The sequence below is a fragment of the Aquarana catesbeiana genome, linkage group LG07 (assembly GCF_042186555.1).
Source record: "Aquarana catesbeiana isolate 2022-GZ linkage group LG07, ASM4218655v1, whole genome shotgun sequence".
Taxonomy (NCBI): domain Eukaryota; kingdom Metazoa; phylum Chordata; class Amphibia; order Anura; family Ranidae; genus Aquarana; species Aquarana catesbeiana.
Window position 1 is genome coordinate 259,096,397 of NC_133330.1, and position 19,657 is coordinate 259,116,053.

General features: G+C 46.6%; 1 protein-coding gene across 2 annotated transcripts in view; it reads right to left on the reverse strand.

The window, feature by feature from the left end:
• LOC141103548 (dimethylaniline monooxygenase [N-oxide-forming] 2-like) overlaps nt 1-19,657 on the reverse strand; it is a 77,056-nt gene that overhangs the window by 40,220 nt on the left and 17,179 nt on the right. For both annotated transcript variants that reach the window (XM_073593248.1, XM_073593247.1), the window contains one exon: nt 15,766-15,928. In XM_073593248.1, coding sequence (XP_073449349.1) covers nt 15,766-15,928 — 163 coding nt within the window. The remainder of the gene's footprint in view (nt 1-15,765; nt 15,929-19,657) is intronic.

The window sequence follows — 19,657 nt, forward strand, 5'->3', positions numbered from 1 at the left end:
TCACGTTCCCGCCCTCGATTTCCTGCTTCCTGGTCACATGTTTCCTGTGACATCACAAGGTTAATCTGCAGGATGGGAACTAGCCACTACCGGCCAGGAAATGATAAAAATAAAAATGTAAGGTGTAAATTTCCAAAAATGAAAACAAAAACTTTCTTTTGAAAAGCGAGTCAGTGGGATATCTGATACATCCAAGGGAAGAGGGGAGAGGAACAATATCATGTCCTCTATCCCCAAGGGGGGGGCTACAACATGAACACACAAAAAGGGAGGGCCCTGAGTCCTCACTGCACAGCGCCCACCACAGCGCAAGGAAAAACCCTGTAGGGAGCGTCATGCAGCGGGGCCCACCGACGCAGGAAAGCGACCGTGCAAGCGGGCACAGGATGGGTTTACACCTAGGCCACCCAGCGCAATGACCACCCATAGCAGGCCGCAAAAAACAAGGCCCCCCCGGGATAGGAAATCCAGAGGGGCCCACCTGCGCCGGGCGGGACCAGGGTGGACCAGTATAGGTGTCACACCGGACATCAGCCGCCAACCACGACCGCAGCAAGGGGAACTCCAAAAGCAGGGAACAAAAAAAAGGGGGGAGACAGGTGGAATACAAATCTTGGAGAATTGAGATCAAACAAATCATGGAATATAGGTGGCAGAGCGGTATTACACAAAAGGAAACATACATATTGGTTAGATAATAGATGCTGCGTAATAAAGGTAAAGGCAGACATCATAAATAGGATAGCAAGCAAAAGCAACATATGTCCAAAACCCAAAAACAAGAGAGGGTAAAGAGAGAAAGAAAAACTACTACTCCTTCTCACATCCTCCCGATGAGGACCCCTCCAAAAAGGGTCTGTAGCTGAGCTGCTCATTGAGTCCGGGGGGTGAGGTCGCACCAAGGCCCGCAATCCAGCGGGTCTCCCGCTGTAAAAGGACCTTGTTCCAATCCCCACCCCGCTGACTCGGATGAATCCTGTCTAGGATCAAAAACTCAATCCCTGGAAATTTGCCATGATGCTCATTAGCAACATGCCTCCCAAGAGGGAGATCTGGATTGGCTTTCTTCATAGACGTAATGTGTCTCGAAGCCCGTAGATGAAATTTCAACTTGGTCTTGCTGACATAAAATTGTTGACACTGACAGGAAAGGAGGTATACCACCCCCTCAGTTTTGCAATTGAAAAAGTGGTGGGGTCTATATGGTCGTCCATTGGGAGGAATGGTATCAAGTATAGTATTCATATACCGACATATAGGGCATCCACCACAAGTAAACATTCCCCTTCTCTTACAAGGATCGCCTCGAAAATCGCCCCTAAATTCACTTTGGACCAACTGGTCCTTTAGTGAACTAGCACGCCGATAAGTGATCATCGGGTGCTCAGATAAGTAAGGGCGCGATGTGGAATCTGCATATAACAGGTGCCAGAATTTGTTGAAAATAGACTTAACTGATTGATGTTGATTACTGAATCTTGTAATCATCCTGACCACTGGAGAATCATCAGTTCTCCCTCGATGACCGAATAATAACTCACGTCTTGTCTGCGTTGGCTCGCTTAAATGCTTTTTTTAAAATTGAGAGAGAATAACCTCTCAATAGGAGTCAATCTCTGAGGGCAGCAGCTTCCTGTAAAAAGGACTCTTGGTTTGAGCAGTTGCGTTTTAGCCTCAAATATTGGCTATATGGGATAGCACGAATGAGAGGCTGAGGGTGTGCGCTGGAGGCGGGCAGTATTGTGTTTCCTGCTGTGGACTTTTGAAAAAGTCCACTGGAAAGACTGCCATCCTGATTTTTGGTTATAATGGAGCCGTCTTAAAGCCCGATGTGATGTGATCCTGTCACTGCATGGGACGGCGTACGAAGGGACGGTTCGATGTTCTAGATGGATCCCCAGCGATAGTGAGTTACATTCCAGGTTCCCTGCAGGATTATACTGTTGAGTAAGCCCGTAGTCTTAGACACCTTATTCTATTTTTGTTTACAGAATCTATCCATGTGGAAAGCTTTGTTGGCAGTATAACAGTCAGGAACAGCCTTTCTATACACCCTACACCCTATATCTTGCACCTCCGGCTTGGCCGCCTCTTACTCTTCTGGCCTCAACCCCTTTGAGGTAGGAGGTTATGGGGGGTATTTGATGTTTTTGGGTGTTGTGGTTTATACACTGAAACCTTTGGGATACTATTTATGGGAATACAAAAAGGCTTTGCCTAACCATGTGCTATTTTTCTACCATTCCCTAGATTAATATGTGATCTATATTTTGGGGGTGTGTCCACCCCTGGGAGGCTTCCTGTTCGGTGCTATTTGGGTGGACCAGTGTGGATAAGGTGGGACCAGTTGTTCACCTCAGTCTCCGTTTGGACATTGGGGTGATGTTCTTCCCAGCATAGTTGTTGCCACAATTCTGGCAGTGGGAATCCAATTTTTATATGTTTTGGTACGTGTTCCCTCTGTGTGATTACTATGCCACTTGTTCTGTAACGCAATAGCAACTGTATAATACTGTTTATGTAAGAGTTATTGATATACTCCTTTTTTTCAATTTGACTTCATTATATAGTGTGATTCTTCTCCACAAACTGCCCCTGATGAAGGGACGCCTTACCAAGTCCTGAAACGCATAGGGCTGTGTTGAAGACTCTACAAGCATCACTACCATTTCATATCATTGTTCTTAATGGTTCAATATTTTGTACAATTTATTGTCTTCTATATATATTGCTTTTTCTGTATAGTTTTGTCAATAAATTTGCTTTTATAAAATTCTTAGCGTTGCCTTTAAAATCCCATTGACCTTTGGGGGTATTTTTAATTCTTGTATTGATTAAAGAGGTCTCAATCGTTTCATGATTAAAAATGCCTATCCGATTGATTATGGAGTTATTTGACCGCCTCAAGGAAGCAAGCTTGATTTGAGAGGGGCATACAATCTCGTGAGGATTAAAGAGGGCGACGAGTGGAAAACTGTGTTTAATACCAGAACAGGCCATTATGAGTACCTCGTAATGCCCTTTGGCCTTTGTAAAGCCCCAGCAGTTTTCCGGGAATTTATTAACAATGTCCTCCGAGATTTGTTGCAGTTATGTGTGGTGGTTTATCTCGATGATATCCTCATATTTTCCAAGTCCCTGGAGAGCCACCACACAGATGTCTGTCGTGTGCTTTAGAAACTAAGAGAGAACAATCTCTATTGTAAATTGGAATTCCATCGTGAACAGGTTAAATTCCTGGGTTATGTAATTTCCACTGCTGGTTTTTCAATGGACCAAGAGAAACTTTCAGAAGTCCTACAGTGGCCCCAACCCATGGGTTTACAACCTCTGTAGCGTTTTCTTGGCTTTGCCAACTATTATCGGAAGTTTTTTCGTAGCTTCTTGTCTCTGGTCAAGCCCCTGACTGAATGGAGACATCTGCTTGAAGGTACCACTGTGCCGGTTCTCATTCTTACTGACCATAAGAATCTCACATTCTTGTCTGAGGCTAAACGCCTCTCTCCCAGAAGGGCACGATGGGCTCTTTTCTTGTCTAGTTTCAATTACATTGTCTCATTCTTATCGGTACTAAGAATGTAAGGGCTGACGCTTTGTCATGACAATTTTCCTCCACTTCCAAGATGGAGTTGATTCCAGTTCCTGTGATTCCTCCTGATCGTATTCTGGCTACGGTTCGTGCTAGTCTCACTTCTTCTTTGGGTGACAAAATTCTTGCTGCTCAGGTTCATGCTCCTCCTGAGAAACCTTGTGACTGCTGCTTTGTCCCAGAGAGTCTCCGTACTGTCGTGCTCCAGACTTACCATTCTCCCAAGGCTGCTGGCCACCTTGGGAAGAATCATCTCTTTTGGGCCATTTCCCAACAATTCTGGTGGCCTAGTCTACGTGCTGATGTAACTGCCTTCGTAGCTGCCTGTTCCTTGTGTGCTCAGAGTAAGTGTCAGAGAGCGTACCTTGGCAGGCAGGGTGCTCGCGGTGGTGTGCGTCGGGGCGCGTCGGCGGGCGTTGACTCGGCGTTCCTGCGGGTCCCGCAGCGCGCGTTCCTCACAGTGCTGGCATTCGTGTCCCGGTCAGGTCTGTTGTGTGTACCGGTGTGCGAGGGCACGCGCGCGGCCGTGGGCGGGTGTGCGCGCCTGTGCGCGCCGGTGCACGCACGTGCACGTCGTTTGGCGCCAAACGCCCCATTTAAGCCGGCTTCCCTCTGTGATCAGTGCTGCCTGATCAACAGCTCTGCCGTCCTTAGTGCCTGACCCTTGTACCTGTATTGTTCCTGATCTCCTGACGACCCGGCTTGTTACCTGTACCTCCCTCTGAACTCTGCCTACACCCGACCTCTGCCTGTCTGACCATCCGTTTGCCTGCTCCACTGTACCTCAACTGCCTGCCTGTTGCCGAACCCAGCCTGTCTCCTGACCATCCTGCTCAGTCTTGTTGCCTGTGTTCCAGCCAGCACCAGCCATCATAGCCTGCTCTTCCATCTGTATCTGGACTCCTGCATACAGGCTCTCATACCACTCCGCACTCCTGTGCCTCCTGTTCACCTTACCAGGGGCCGCGAGTCGGAAGCGTAAGGGAGCCTACCTTCTGCCCAAGCGGACTCATCGGTCTGGTAAGTAGGAGCGGGATTAACCCAAGCGGTGAAAAGTTTACAAGAGGGCTATACCAGACTGGAAGAGCGTGTTCAGGCCCTGTCTGCACCCACTAGTCCCCAGGGGGCCTCAGCCGCAACCGCAGCACCCTCCATAGTCATGCTCCCTCCAGAGCCCAAAGTACCTATACCAGAAAGGTTCTCCAGAGACCGTAGCAAGTATCGTGCATTCCAGAATGCATGTGGACTCTATTTCACTTTACAGCCTCGCACCTTCTCCCTACAGGCCACTAAGGTGGGTTTCGTCATTTCCTTGTTATCCGGTGAACCACAAACCTGGGCCCACCGACTCTTGGAGCAAAAGTCTGATGACTTGGAGAGTCTGATTGCCTTCTTCTTGGCAATGTCACAACTTTACGAAGACCCTCAGCTAACTGCCACTGCCAAAGCTACCCTGCACTCCCTCCATCAAGGCTGTAAAGCGGCAGAGTACTACACTGTCGAATTCAGGCGTTGGAGCTCAGATACAGCGTGGAACGACGCAGCCTTGCGCCACCAGTTTAGGATGGGCTTGTCCGACCCACTCAAGGATGAGCTGGCACGGGTGGGGGTGCCTCAAACTTTGGAAGAGTTGATTAACCTGTCAATTCAGATTGACCATCGGCTGAGAGAACGACGCACCGAAAGATCTACCAGTACCTTTCGGCCCACCTGGATGCTTCCACAAGTTCCCAGTCCTCCCAGTAGGCCCTCCGCTCCACCACCTGCTCCAGCTTTTGACGTCCCAGAACCCATGCAGCTTGGCCTGCTCCGTCCCTTCTTGACTCCTGAAGAGAAGTTACGCAGACGTGCCCATAATCTGTCTCTACTGTGGGGAACCTGGGCACTACGCCAGCGTCTGCCCCAACAAGACGTGTAAGTGTCGTTCCACTGTTCGTACATGTGCAACTATCATGCCAAAACCAAGTACGCATCTAACTATCTCTGTCACTTTGCAGCTTCCCGGAAAGGCTATCCAAGTCCCATTCATCATTGCCTCCGGAGCCTGCAGCTGCTTCGTCGACTTGACCTTTGCAGCTCAGCATGACATACCCCTTCGACCCAAGACGCAAAGCCTGGCAGTTCATCTTGCAGACGGTTCCGCCCTCCGTTCCGGCCCGGTCATTCAAGAGACCGTTCCCTTAGAAGCTATTATGGACTCCCAGCACCGGGACTACCTCTGTTTGGATGTCATCTCCTCTCCCCTTTTTCCAGTCATTCTTGGAATGCCATGGCTGCAGGTTCACAGTTCCCAAATCAACTGGGCTTCCGGAAGAGTAGAGTTTCTTTCAGAGTACTGTTAGCAACACTGTCTGCAACGAGACAACCATGAGCTTCCCCAGCTTCTCTGCTTACATCCTGATGCCAACTTGCTCCAAACTATCCCAGAACCCTACCGAGACTTCTCGGACGTATTCAGCAAGAAAGGTGCAGGGATACTACCCCCATACAGGCCCTATGATTGTCCTATAGAGCTGCTACCCGGAACCGAGGTACCTTTCGGCAGGATCTTCCCGTTGACTGAGCAGGAACTGGACACGTTAAAACAATACCTTGATGAGAATCTAAAGAAAAAGTTTATCCGCCCGTCCACATCTCCGGCCGGTGCCGGCCTATTCTTCGTAGAGAAAAATGCATCGATTATCGAGACTTGAACAGGATAACGATTAAAAATTGCTACCACTGGTGCCTGAGTTATTCCAGAGGCTGGGAACTGCAAGGGTCTTCACGAAATTGGATCTTCGCGAAGCCTATAACCTAATCCGCATCAGAGAGGGAGACGAGTGGAAGACTGCTTTTCGTACTCATTTTGGGTATTTCGAGTATCTCGTTATGCCCTTCGGTCTTTGTAGCGCCCCAGCCACATTCCAACATTTTGTGAATGACATTTTCCGGGAACTCTTAGATCTCTACGTCATCATTTACCTTGATGACATCCTCATTTTTTCCTCTTCCTTGGCTGATCATCGCAGGCACGTTCGGAATGTCCTTGCTCGGCTCAGGCAACACGGACTGTACGCTAAACTCGACAAATGAGAGTTTGAACTTCAATGCATCCAATTCCTGGGGCTCATCATTTCAGTTGAAGGTATTAAGATGGACCCTCAAAAGGTGTCCGCCATCTTGGAGTGGCCCGCACCTACAGACAGAAAAGGGGTCCAACGCTTCGTAAGATTTTCCAATTTTTACAGGAAATTCATCAGAGACTTCTCTAAAATCATTGCTCCCATTACAGAACTAACAAAGCAGGGAACCCGATTCTGCTGGACGTCCAGGGCACAATCGGCCTTTGAAAAATTAAAGAGTCTATTCACTTCAGCCTCTATCCTCAAACACCCTAACCCTGCCCTGCCTTTTGTGCTAGAGGTCGATGCCTCGGAAATCGCAGTAGGGGCAGTACTCTCTCAACGCCAGGGCCCCAAGTCTCTTCTGTTTCCAATAGCGTTCTTCTCTCGCAAACTCTCTGTGTCTGAAAGGAACTACGATGTGGGAGACCGGGAGCTTTTGGCCAACAAGACGGCTCTGGAGGAGTGGCGCTATCTTCTGGAGGGTGCTGTACATCCTATTCTAATCTATACGGACCACAAAAACTTGGAATATCTGAGATCTGCCAAGAGACTAAAACCATGTCAGGCCAGATGGGCACTCTTCTTCTCCCGCTTCTTATTTCACATCACTTACAGACCTGGCTCTAAAAATGTAAAACCAGATGCACTGTCACGAATGTTCCATGACTCCAAAGAAACCGCCCCTCCGGACACTATCCTGCCTACGGGAAATTTTTTACTTCTTCAGGGAGATTTAATCTCCAGAATAAGGCAAGCCTCCTCATAAATTTCCCAGCCTACTGGGACCAGCCTAAGCGATGGGTTGCTTTGGCACGAAGGCAAGATCATGGTTCCTGAGAAACTTAGGGTGCCGGTACTGGAGCTGTGCCATGACCACAAGCTGGCAGGTCATTTCGGGGCCCGGAAGACAACCGAACTGGTGCAGCGCACCTCTTGGTGGCCACAATTGGCCGAAGACTGTAGGAATTATGTCAGTTCCTGCCACACTTGTGCCCGAAGCAAGAGTAACCGGACGAAGACCTGGGGCTTATTGAAACCCTTGCCCATTCCTGACAGGCCCTGGAAGATGATCTCGATGGATTTCATCGTGGAACTATCCCCATCCGAAGGCTTTTCTACTATCTTTGTTATAATTGATAGACTGTCTAAAATGGCACATTTCCTTCCCATGAAAGGTACACCCTCAGCCGTAGAAACGGCGAAGATCTTTGTTAAGGAAATCGTGAGACTACATGGGGTGCCCTCTAATATTGTGTCGGATCGTGGTGTCCAGTTCACCTCCCGGTTCTGGAAAGCACTGTGCGGTTCTCTTGAAATTGAACTAGCGTTCTCTTCGGCCTATCACCCCCCAGACAAACGGCCAGACGGAGAGAACCAACCAAACTTTGGAGCAATACCTCCGCTGCTTCTCGCCCTTTTCCCAAGATGACTGGGTTTCCCTGTTACCAGTCGCAGAATTCTCATATAATAACTCTCTGCACTCAGCCATCAACCAAACGCCATTCTTTGCCAACTATGGATTCAATCCCTCCTTCCTACCCAGCTCTATACCGGAATGTGTCCTCCCTGCAGTGACCGAAACAATGGAGTTCTTCTCTACCAATTGTAAGCTTCTGCAGGAGACCATGGCCAAGTCCCAGACATCTTATAAAAGGATGTTTGACAAGAAGAGACGTGGGGAACTCATCCTAGAGCCTGGCAACCAAGTGTGGTTATCCACAACTAATTTGAAGATGGCTTGTCCCTCTAGGAAACTGGGGCCTAAGTTTATGGGTCCTTTCCCGGTAAAAAGGAAAGTAAATGACGTCGCGTATGAACTGAACCTGCCGGATTCCTTTAGAATACACCCGGTTTTCCATGTGTCCCTACTGAAACCAGTCGTTCCTAATTCTTTCTCTGACCGCAATGCCAAGCCTCCTGAGCCTGTTATGATTAATAACGAGGAGGAATTTGAAATTGAGGCAATCCTGGATTGCAGAAAAAGGCGTAATCAAATCCAGTACCTCATCAAGTGGAGGGGGTATGGACCCGAGGATAACTCCTGGGAGCCGGAAAGTAATCTTCATGCTGAGGAACTGTTACAAGCCTTTAAAGATTCCCACACAACCAGGTTGGCCCAGCTGGGCATCCGGAGGCTGCCCTTGAGGAGGGGGCACTGTCAGAGAGCGTACCTCGGCGGGCAGAGTGCTCGCGGTGGTGTGCATTGGGGCGCGTCGGCGTGCGCGTTCCTGCGGGTCCCGCTGCGCGCGTTCCTTGCAGTGCTGGCATTCGTGTCCCGGTCAGGACTGTTGTGTGTGCAGGGGCGCGCGCGCGGCCATGGGCGGGTGTGCGCGCCTGTGCGCGCACGTGCACGTCGTTTGGCGCCAAACGCCCCATTTAAGCCGGCTTCCCTCTGTGATCAGTGCTGCCTGATCAACAGCTCTGCCGTCCTTAGTGCCTGACCCTTGTACCTGTATTGTTCCTGATCTCCTGACGACCCGGCTTGTTACCTGTACCTCCCTCTGAACTCTGCCTGCACCCGACCTCTGCCTGTCTGACCATCCGTTTGCCTGCTCCACTGTACCTCGACTGCCTGCCTGTTGCCAAACCCAGCCTGTCTCCTGACCATCCTGCTCAGTCTTATTGCCTGTGTTCCAGCCAGCACCAGCCATCATAGCCTGCTCTTCCATCTGTATCTGGACTCCTGCATACAGGCTCTCATACCACTCCGCACTCCTGTGCCTCCTGTTCACCTTACCAGGGGCCGCTAGTCGGACGCATAAGGGAGCCTACCTTCTGCCCAAGCGGACTCATCGGTCTGGTAAGTAGGAGCTTGATAGTAAGACTCCACGACACCTTCCAGTAGGCCTCCTACAACCCATTCCCAATGCTGAGAGGCCCTGGACCCACCTGTCTATGGATTTCATTGTGAAGCTACCCAACTCCCAGGGAACACAGTTATCTTTATGGTGGTTGACCGGTTCTCGAAAATGTCTCATTATATTCCACTTAAGAAGTTGCCCGCTTCTAAGGAACTGGCTTCCGTTTTTGCTCGGGAGATCTTTCGCTTACATGGGCTACCCAAGGCGATTGTCTCGGACGGGGTAGTCAGTTTGTGTCCCGGTTCTGGCGAGCCTTTTGTGCACAGTTGTGGGAATTCAGCTTGCTTTCTGCTCTGCGTATCAACCGCAGTCTAATGGGGCCGCAGAATGAGCCAATCAGTTCTTGGAGCAATTCCTATGTTGCTATATTTCTGACCATCACAACAACTGGTCAGACCTATTACCGTGGGCAGAGTTTGCTCACAACAATGCCTTGAATTCTGCTTTCTGATTGTCCCTGTTTATGGCAAACTATGGTTTCCAACCTTCCATGTTGCCTGACTCATTTGTTCCGCAGAGTATTCATGCGTTAGAGGAGCATCTCAGTGGTCTTCGTTCCACTTGGTTACAAGTCCAGGAGGCTTTGCGACATGCTAATGATAGGTACTGACTCCATGCTGATGCCTTCCTACCAGGTTGGGGACAGGTTCTGGCTGTTATCTCGCAACCTCCAACTTGGTGTTCCCTCTCTGAATTTCGCACCTCGGTTTATTGGGCCTTTCCGTATTCTTCGTAGGATTAACCCAGTGGCTTGCGCATTAGACCTTCTTTCTAATATGCGTATCTCAAATGTATTTCACGTCTCCTTATTAAAACCTTTGGTCTGCAACCGCTTTACCACCTCGGTGCCTCGTCCTCACTCTGTACAGGTGGAGAACCATGAGGAGTATGAAGTACAGTCCATTGTTGACACCCGTAGGTTCCGTGGGCGCATACAGTACCAGGTGCATTGTAAAGGGTACGGTCCGGAGGAACGCTCTAGGGGTCTCATCCTCGGACGTACATGCCCCTGTCTTTCTCCGTGATTTCCATAGACGTTTTCCCCTCAAGTCTCGTGGTCCTCCGAGGGGGAGGGGTCATTGAGGAGGGGGTACTGTCAGCTCAGCCCTTCCTTCTCTGATCTGGCTGCTCAGCTGTCGGCTAATTGCCAGCTCCTATCTCTGCACAGTAACTCACCTGTTGATGATATCATGCTTGTCAGTCCTGCCTACTTAAGCTGTCCAGCCCAGATGATCTCTGCCTTCACCTTGGTCACATCTCTAGACACGCTCTCCTGTGTTCCTGTTAAAGACTTGCTTGGCTAACATTCCTTCTGGCTCCAGATCCTGCTTGCTTTTCTACTACGCTCATCTCTGGTTCCCTGATGTTTTTGGCTTGTCTGACTATCCGTTCTGGTTCCTGAACTCTGGCTATGTTTTGACTACGTTTACTCTGTTTACCGTTTTTTTATTATTATTAAACAAGTGAGATTTAACTGTACTTCTGTCTCAGTCTGATTCATGGTTTGTGACACTTGCATGATGAAATGAAACATGCATACTGTATGTGGTGAAACTTCCATATTCGGAAGAGGCTTTATAACATTGAAAAGATTTACTGTATATTTCTGTGACACACACACACATTATATATATATATATATATATATATATATATATATATATATATATATATATATATATATATATAAAATAAAAGTGGTGCATGAGGTACCCCAGGAATTTCAAACAGACCCTTAAAGTGGTTGTAAATGCTGAAGTTTTTTTTTTTATCTTATTATCTTATTATATGCATTAAGATAAAAAGCCTTCTGTGTGTAGCAGCCCCCCTCAGCCCCCCTAATACTTACCCGAGGACCCTCTAATCCAGCCATGTTGCAAGAGTCTTGACCGTCCAGGAATCTCCCTCCTCATTGGCTGAGACAGCAGAGCGACGCCATTGCCTCCCGTTGCTGTCAAAGTCAGTCAGCCAATGAGGAGAGAAAGGGGCAGGGCCGGGCCACGGCTCCATGTCTGAATGGACACAGGGAGCTGTGGCTTGGCTCGGGTGCCCCCATAGCAAGCTGCTTGCTGTGGTGGCACTCAACAGGAGGGAGGGGCCAGAAGCACTGAAAGAGGGACCTGAGAAGAAGAGGATCCAGGCTGCTCTGTGCAAAACCACTGCACAGAGCAGGTAAGTATAACATGTTTGTTATTTTAACTTAACTAAAAACAAGACTAATCCAAATATGCAGCCTGGCTGCACAGGAAAGGGCCCTGGTCCTGAACCATACCGGGCCACTTCCCTCAACATGGGGGTGCCTGTGTTAATGAGGACAAGAGTCTCTTTCCTACAACCCTGGCTGGTGGTTGTAGGGGTCTGGGGGCATATCAGAATCTGGAAGCCCTCTTTAATATTAAGGGGCCCCCAGATACCGACCCCACCACCCTACAGGATTGAGTATGGAGTACTCATTCACAAACTCACACATACACCTCACACAGGCAAATAACTCACATACACCAATTGCACAGGTTGGACTGGATAGACTAGTGTCTTTATTCAATCTTACCAACTATGAAACTCATTCACAAAAAAAAAAATAAAAAATGGTAACCTAGTAATAAAGACACCCAAATGTCCTTTATTAAAAAAAAAAAAAAAAAAAAGAATGTAAATCCCCATAAAAATCTTCCCAATGTAAATCCTTCATCAATCACAATGCCCATTGCCTCTTAAAAAAAAAAAAAAACAGACGACCTTCCCGCACACAACCTTTTCCATTGCTACACAAAGCTGAGTGACAGCTTCTCAAGACATCATCAGTTATATAAAGGAAGAGGCAGGAATAGTGATGACATCATTGCTCAAATTTAGATGACAATGTAACCCACTTCATTCCCCACCCATGCTTATGTGACCAGGGATACACGGCCATATACTGTATGTACAGTGGGGACTGAAAGTATTCAGACCCCCTTAAATTTTTCACTCTTTGTTATATTGCAGCCATTTGCTAAAATCATTTAATTTAAGTCTCTCCAGAGATGCTCAATTGGGTTTAAGTCAGGGCTCTGGCTGGGCCATTCAAGAACAGGCCCGGAGTTGTTGTGAAGCCACTCCTTCGTTATCTTTCCCTCAATTGCAACCAGTCGTCCTATCCCTGCAGCTAAAAAACACCCCCACAGCATGATGCTGCCACCACCATGCTTCACTGTTGGGACTGTATTGCCTGGTTTTCTCCACACATACTGCTTAGAATTAAGGCCAAAAAAGTTCTCTCTTGGTCTCATCAGACCAAAGAATCTTATTTCTCACTTTCTACAACTTCCTCCCATCTCCCGACTGCATCTCTGGAGCTTAGCCACAGTGATCTTTGGGTTCTTCTTTACCTCTCTCACCAAGGCTCTTCTCCCCAGATAGCTCAGTTTGGCCGGACGGCCAGCTTTAGGAAGGGTTCTGGTTGTCCCAAACGTCTTCCATTTAAGGATTATGGAGGCCACTGTGCTCTTAGGAACCTTAAGTGCAGTATTATTTTGTAACCTTGGCCAGATCTGTGCCTTGCCACAATTCTGTCTCTGAGCTCTTTAGGCAGTTCCTGACATGTACTGTGAGCTGTAAGGTCTTATATAGACAGGTGTGTGGCTTTCCTAATCAAGTCCAATCAGTATAATCAAACACATATATATATTGAAGTGCATGCAAACAATCTTATTTGCTCCTTTTAATCCGTTAAACATACAATCAAAAGCATGTTCTAATATCTGTTGAATAAGTGCAAAAAACTTATCTGCTGATTTTGCCACAAATCCATTGAGCTCCAAACCTCCCATCACTCTGCAGTGTCATCTCAGGTAGTGCTATCAGCTCTGCTCAGGTCACCTCTAAACTACAGAACACCTCCCTGTTCTGTTATAATACGTGACCTTTATTCGACCCTTACTTGTGCTGGATGACATAGTCCAGAGAGTCTAAAATTATTTCAAGGGTCTTTCATATTGGTGAAAAAGTGGAGCTTCTAGTGGATTATAGAAGCGCTGTTCCTATTTGTATACATTTATTTTATTGCAGATGGGAATATTGCATGTCTCTTATGCAATAAAGAGCCTCCCTGCTCACAGTTTTGTTACTGGAGACTAGGGTAGCCGATATTAAGCATTTGCACAAGTACTTGTACTCATGCAAATTCCCCGATACCTGAAACCGATTTGAGTCCAATTGAGTCGATACAAAATGAATAGGCTCATGTCGCACTGCAAAGAATCGCATGTGATTTAAACAGGAATGCAGTGCGATTCCTGTCCGAATCACATGTGGTTTTCTCCACCACTTCTGTGTGAACCTAGGTTTGTTATAGTGACTTCAGCCTGGGTTCCCACAGGAGTGGTGCAGGAAACCACATACAATTCTGACAGGAATCGCACTGCATTCCTGTTCAAATCACATACGATTCTTTGCAGTGCAATTTGAGCCAATTCATTTTGTATGGGCTCAAATCGCACCACAGAGATATTGTACTCCATATTGGGCGAGTACTTGACCGAAAGTATTAGTACTTGTACTCGCTGGCAAAATCCCATATTGGTGCAACCCTACTGGAGATTTTGGTTCTACTATAAAGCCTCGTACACACGATCGGATTGTTGGCCAACAAAACCGTGGACTTTTGTCAGAAGGGCGTTGGCCCAAACTTGTCTTGCATACAAACATCACACAATTGTTGGCCAACAAATACGAACGTAGTGACGTACTATGTTGTTTTTCAGCTCTTTAGCGCCACCCTTTGCGAATTTCGTGTTAGTAGAAGTTTGGCGAGTGTTGATTCACGCTTTTCATTTCGCACTTTTGATTTCGCACTTTTCATTTCACGCTTTTCATTTCACGCTTTTCAGTTCATTTCTGAATGGCTGTTCGTCAACCAGCCATGTTTTGGAATCGGAGGAGATAATGTGTTATTTATTATTGGCCTTGGAGTTATTGCTTTGACCCAAGTCCAGTCCAGAAACAGGAGGAGGAGGAGTTCTTGGACCAAAAATTGGTTGCTTTATTATTGGTGACCAATTATGTCATATGCCTTTGCTACGGGAGCTCCAGGAGAATAATCCAGATGTTTTTCGGAATTATCTCCGCATGACAGACCCCTGCTTTCACCAACTCTTGGCATTGTTGACCCCCTATATTAAGAAGCAGGACACATGCATGAGGCTTTTATTTTATTTTTTGGTTGAAGAATAATAATTTGATTTGGTATATTTTCTATATTTTTGGATGCATAGAATGCACTTTTTGGTTAAGTTCTATTGCCAGATAGCATGTCTAATTTTGTTTTCTTTTTTTAAATGCACAATTAAAAAATTGTGGAGAATAATACTTGGCTATGTATTTTACTTCAAATGACAGTTTGGGAGTAGGCAGTTACCTTTACAAAAATACAATGTAAAATTGACAAGGGACACCATCATAGTTGTAACTTTGATCTTAAAAACTACGGGATAATGGTGTTATGGTAACTTGCTCAAATAAAAAAAATAAAAACGCATAATAATATTATTCTTGATATCACTAGAAAAAAAAGCCTTTGGAAATTAGTTTGCAATAACTCCATCAGTATCACCAGCAAAGCAGCTTCATAATTATCCCATTAAAGAAGAAGAGAATTGTGTGCTGCATTTCGAGATTTCATAATTTGCCACATCACGAATGTTAATTCTCCAGTACGAACGCTAGTTTACAAGACCGACCGCTTCTGGCTCGTCCTTGCTTCTGAGCATGCGTGTTTGTACTTTGGACTTTTGTCCGACGGACTTGTGTACACACCCTTGGAAAATCCAACAACAGACATTTGTCCACGGAAAATTTTAAAACCTGCTATTCAACATTTGTCCGCAAAAAATCCGACAACAATTGTCCGATGGAGCATACAAACGGTCGGATTTTCCGCCAACAGCCTGTCATCACACATTTCCCGTCAGAAAATCCGATCGTGTGTACGAGGCTTAAGGATTCAATGGATAGCCTGCTGAAATGATTGAATTATCTGTTTCTCAGAATACATATATTATACATCTGTGTAAGTTACCAATGCAGACATTTGTGTTGATCTACTCATCTGTATTTTATAGGTTCAGACCTTAACTCTTCCTTCTCATAAAAAATAAATGATAACATTTTTGAACTTGAAGGATTGCCCAGTAGTTCTTAAAGTAGGACTGATAGAAATATTGCTCACCAGGATAAACTTCCAATGGATAGTGTGGGTCTGTATGGTGTCCAATGCAGACCATGATGGCCTCAAAAGTGCTTGTCTGTTTCTTTCCATCTTTTTCGGTCACAACTTCCCACTGACCAGTCCTGGGAAAATCAGGATGTTTTTTCACACTGCAAACCAATGTCTAAAAACATAATCAAAACACGGTACTGTAGGATTTAGTAAGAAAACTAGTAACATTTGATCAATTTTATGTTAGGCTGGGTTCACACTAGTTCAAATTGGATGTGGGTTTCCTTGCATTCCAATTCGAAATACAGGAGATTGTGTTTGCATTACAACAGATTGTGACCAGCTCTCAATGGAGCCGGTTCACACATCTCCGTGGCGGCTGCGGAGCGAATTGCACAGGTGGCCTGTGCATCTTTTGGCTATGTTTCAGGTCTGATTTCAGGCAACAAAGGAACATGTAGAGCTATGGTCTGATTAGATAAGCTGTGTGCTGAGCTCTCCTCCCCAACATAAATTTATCTCATATGTCAGGAAAACTTCTCAGAAGTGACTCTGCTGATAACAGAGGAACAAAGTACCAGAAACAACATTTAGAGCTTTGGAGACAAATAAACACTAATTGTGAGTATAGCCTCAAATAATAAGGGTAATAAAATTTAAACCGTACCATCATCCAAATTAATATGTACAAGGAAAAGAGAGTGGGACATAGGGGACAGTGGCTGATGTTGGCCCCATAATGTTCACACCCTAAAATGGCTGGACTATACCGGTACAGGTAAACGATGATAGACAGAATGTATAAAAGGAATTTATTACAAACAGTAAATACATGGTACACAGATTAAAATGCAAAAACAGAAATTCAAAGATCACCAAAGAATATCTGTAAATTACAAAATATTGACTGGTCTGGTTCTCGACTAGTTTCGCGATATTATCGCTTCCTCAGGAGGACCAATCTATAAGACAAATAATATGATGCAATACAAGCAAAAACAATGTACAGTACACTACAAGTAGTGATCTTAAAAACAGCATGTAGAAAGGGGAAAGAATAAAACATGATTACTAGTTCGGCTTACCCTATAATTGGGTGATCGTGTGCGGCACCGGGCCACCCAAACCACTCTCCCCCGCGGCGGACAAGGGGGATAGTTTAGAGCCCTCTAAGTAAAAAGCATAGCGTAAGTGGGGGGTTACAAAGATAGCTGGTGAAAGAATACAATGGATTTAGCCAACCACATATTGAGGGAGCGGAAAGAGAGGGGAGGGAGGGCCAAGGGAAAAGGGGGAAGGAAACTGGGGGGAAGGGGAAGGGGAGGGGGGGAAGGGGAGGGGGGGAAAAGGAGGGAGAAAGGGGGAGCGGGAAGGAAGGAGGGAAGGAGGGTAAGGGTAATGGAACATGGGAAGGGGAAGGGGGGAGAGGAGAAAGGGGGGGGGGGAGGGGGGGGGGGACTGGGAGGGACACCAGGGGAGGGGGGTAGTGGAGGGAAGGGCAAAAAAGGGGGGAGGGGGGGTAGGGGACAGGGTGAGGAGGAGCAGACAATGCACAGGAACAGGGAGGGTAGAAGGAGGAAGGGAAGGGGAACAAAACAAAAGGGATTACACTGGGCTAATAAACAATAGAAGCGTGTGATGTGGCTTACCATAATGGTTGGGACGAAGGGTAATACATATGCTAGCCACGAAAAGACTTGCGATGGCGTGGGGGTCGGGTGGCCCGTAATGAGCAGGAGAACCAACCAATTCCAAGCACTGGGGCATCATGAAGGGTACAATGTGTGGAGGTCCACCACTAAGGGTAGATAACCACAGGGTTGCATGGCAGTCTGTCAATAGATAGTATCAAATGTAACATGAGATACAGGATAAAATCCAAGTGGAGGTATCTAAAATAGATAGCGTCGGGTAGAGGATAGTATCCAAGGTAAAAGAACATAACGTACCTATAGATGTACACCAGTGAGGTGTTGAAGGCCTCCGTTCCATCCCAGCCCCACGTCAGCAGTCTATCATGGGGAGAGCTCAGATGTTCACTCACAGGCCCGAGGGCCCATTAAGTGAGCTCCCCAACCCGGAGACGCCCACGACGCCGCCAGCCGGCAAGCGTCTGACGTCACCGGGTCAGTTTCTCCGCACTGCGCAGGTGCGCGGACCGCGCTACTGCGCAAGCGCGTTCAAGGCGAGCCCGTGGGTAGGGAACCCTGGGCTCCGCAAGGACAAGCAGGAGACGAACACCAGGGCGCTGTGCATTGTCTGCTCCTCCTCACCCTGTCCCCTACCCCCCCTCCCCCCCTTTTTTGCCCTTCCCTCCACTACCCCCTCCCCTGGTGTCCCTCCCAGTCCCCCCCCCTCCCCCCCCCTTTCTCCTCTCCCCCCTTCCCCTTCCCATGTTCCATTACCCTTACCCTCCTTCCCTCCTTCCTTCCCGCTCCCCCTTTCTCCCTCCTTTTCCCCCCCTCCCCTTCCCCCCTCCCCTTCCCCTTCCCCCCAGTTTCCTTCCCCCTTTTCCCTTGGCCCTCCCTCCCCTCTCTTTCCGCTCCCTCAATATGTGGTTGGCTAAATCCATTGTATTCTTTCACCAGCTATCTTTGTAGCCCCCCACTTACGCTATGCTTTTTACTTAGAGGGCTCTAAACTATCCCCCTTGTCCGCCGCGGGGGAGAGTTGTTTGGGTGGCCCGGTGCCGCACACGATCACCCAATTATAGGGTAAGCCGAACTAGTAATCATGTTTTATTCTTTCCCCTTTCTACATGCTGTTTTTAAGATCACTACTTGTAGTGTACTGTACATTGTTTTTGCTTGTATTGCATCATATTATTTGTCTTATAGATTGGTCCTCCTGAGGAAGCGATAATATCGCGAAACTAGTCGAGAACCAGACCAGTCAATATTTTGTAATTTACAGATATTCTTTGGTGATCTTTGAATTTCTGTTTTTGCATTTTAATCTGTGTACCATGTATTTACTGTTTGTAATAAATTCCTTTTATACATTCTGTCTATCATCGTTTACCTGTACCGGTATAGTCCAGCCATTTTAGGGTGTGAACATTATGGGGCCAACATCAGCCACTGTCCCCTATGTCCCACTCTCTTTTCCTTGTACAAATAAACACTACAGATATATGTGCTTTGTTCAGATTTCATGACTGGGGTTTACAACCACTTTAACTCTAAAGCCGGCCATATGTGCAGCAATTCCAGTCAATTTCAATCACTTTCTATCCACCTGTAATCACAAATACAATTGTAAGTTATCGTCAAAAACAAAACAGTCTACCACTCACAAGTTTGATCAACCACCAAATTTCAGGCTCACTTGTGATAATGACACCGAGCAGTAAATGAACTTCTTTAAAGGTTATTGAGGTAAAAGCTATGGCAATGTCTTTAAAAGCAAATATTTTTCTCTACTGGGTTAGATCAGAGCACTTTCAATCTTATCTCCTTGTGGTTGACTAAAGTCACTATTTTATGTCTTCTCAAATTTGACAGAAAAAAGGAATTGAAAGTTTGATTGCTTCATTCAATAAATTATCTCATGTACTGTATGTCCAGCTTTAATTTCAAGATAACCCACAAATCTAGACCTTGCATTTGACCTAGTCCCTCACAAGAACCCTAAAACTCAGGTGAATTGTATACTATCAAGTGACTATATTTTCATTGTAATAAATGCTGTCATGATAATACTGGCAAAAAAATCATATCATACCAAAAATGCCTTGCGTTGAAAGTTTAACAGCTATTTACAATGCCCAAATTATTTGCATTAAAATAAACCTGTACCAAAATCCAACAGACTGCATTGCAAGTGGTAAGAGAAGCTCCCCCACCCATTATGTTTGGACCATGAGCAAAAAAAAATTTCCAATTACAGCTTGCAGTGAAAA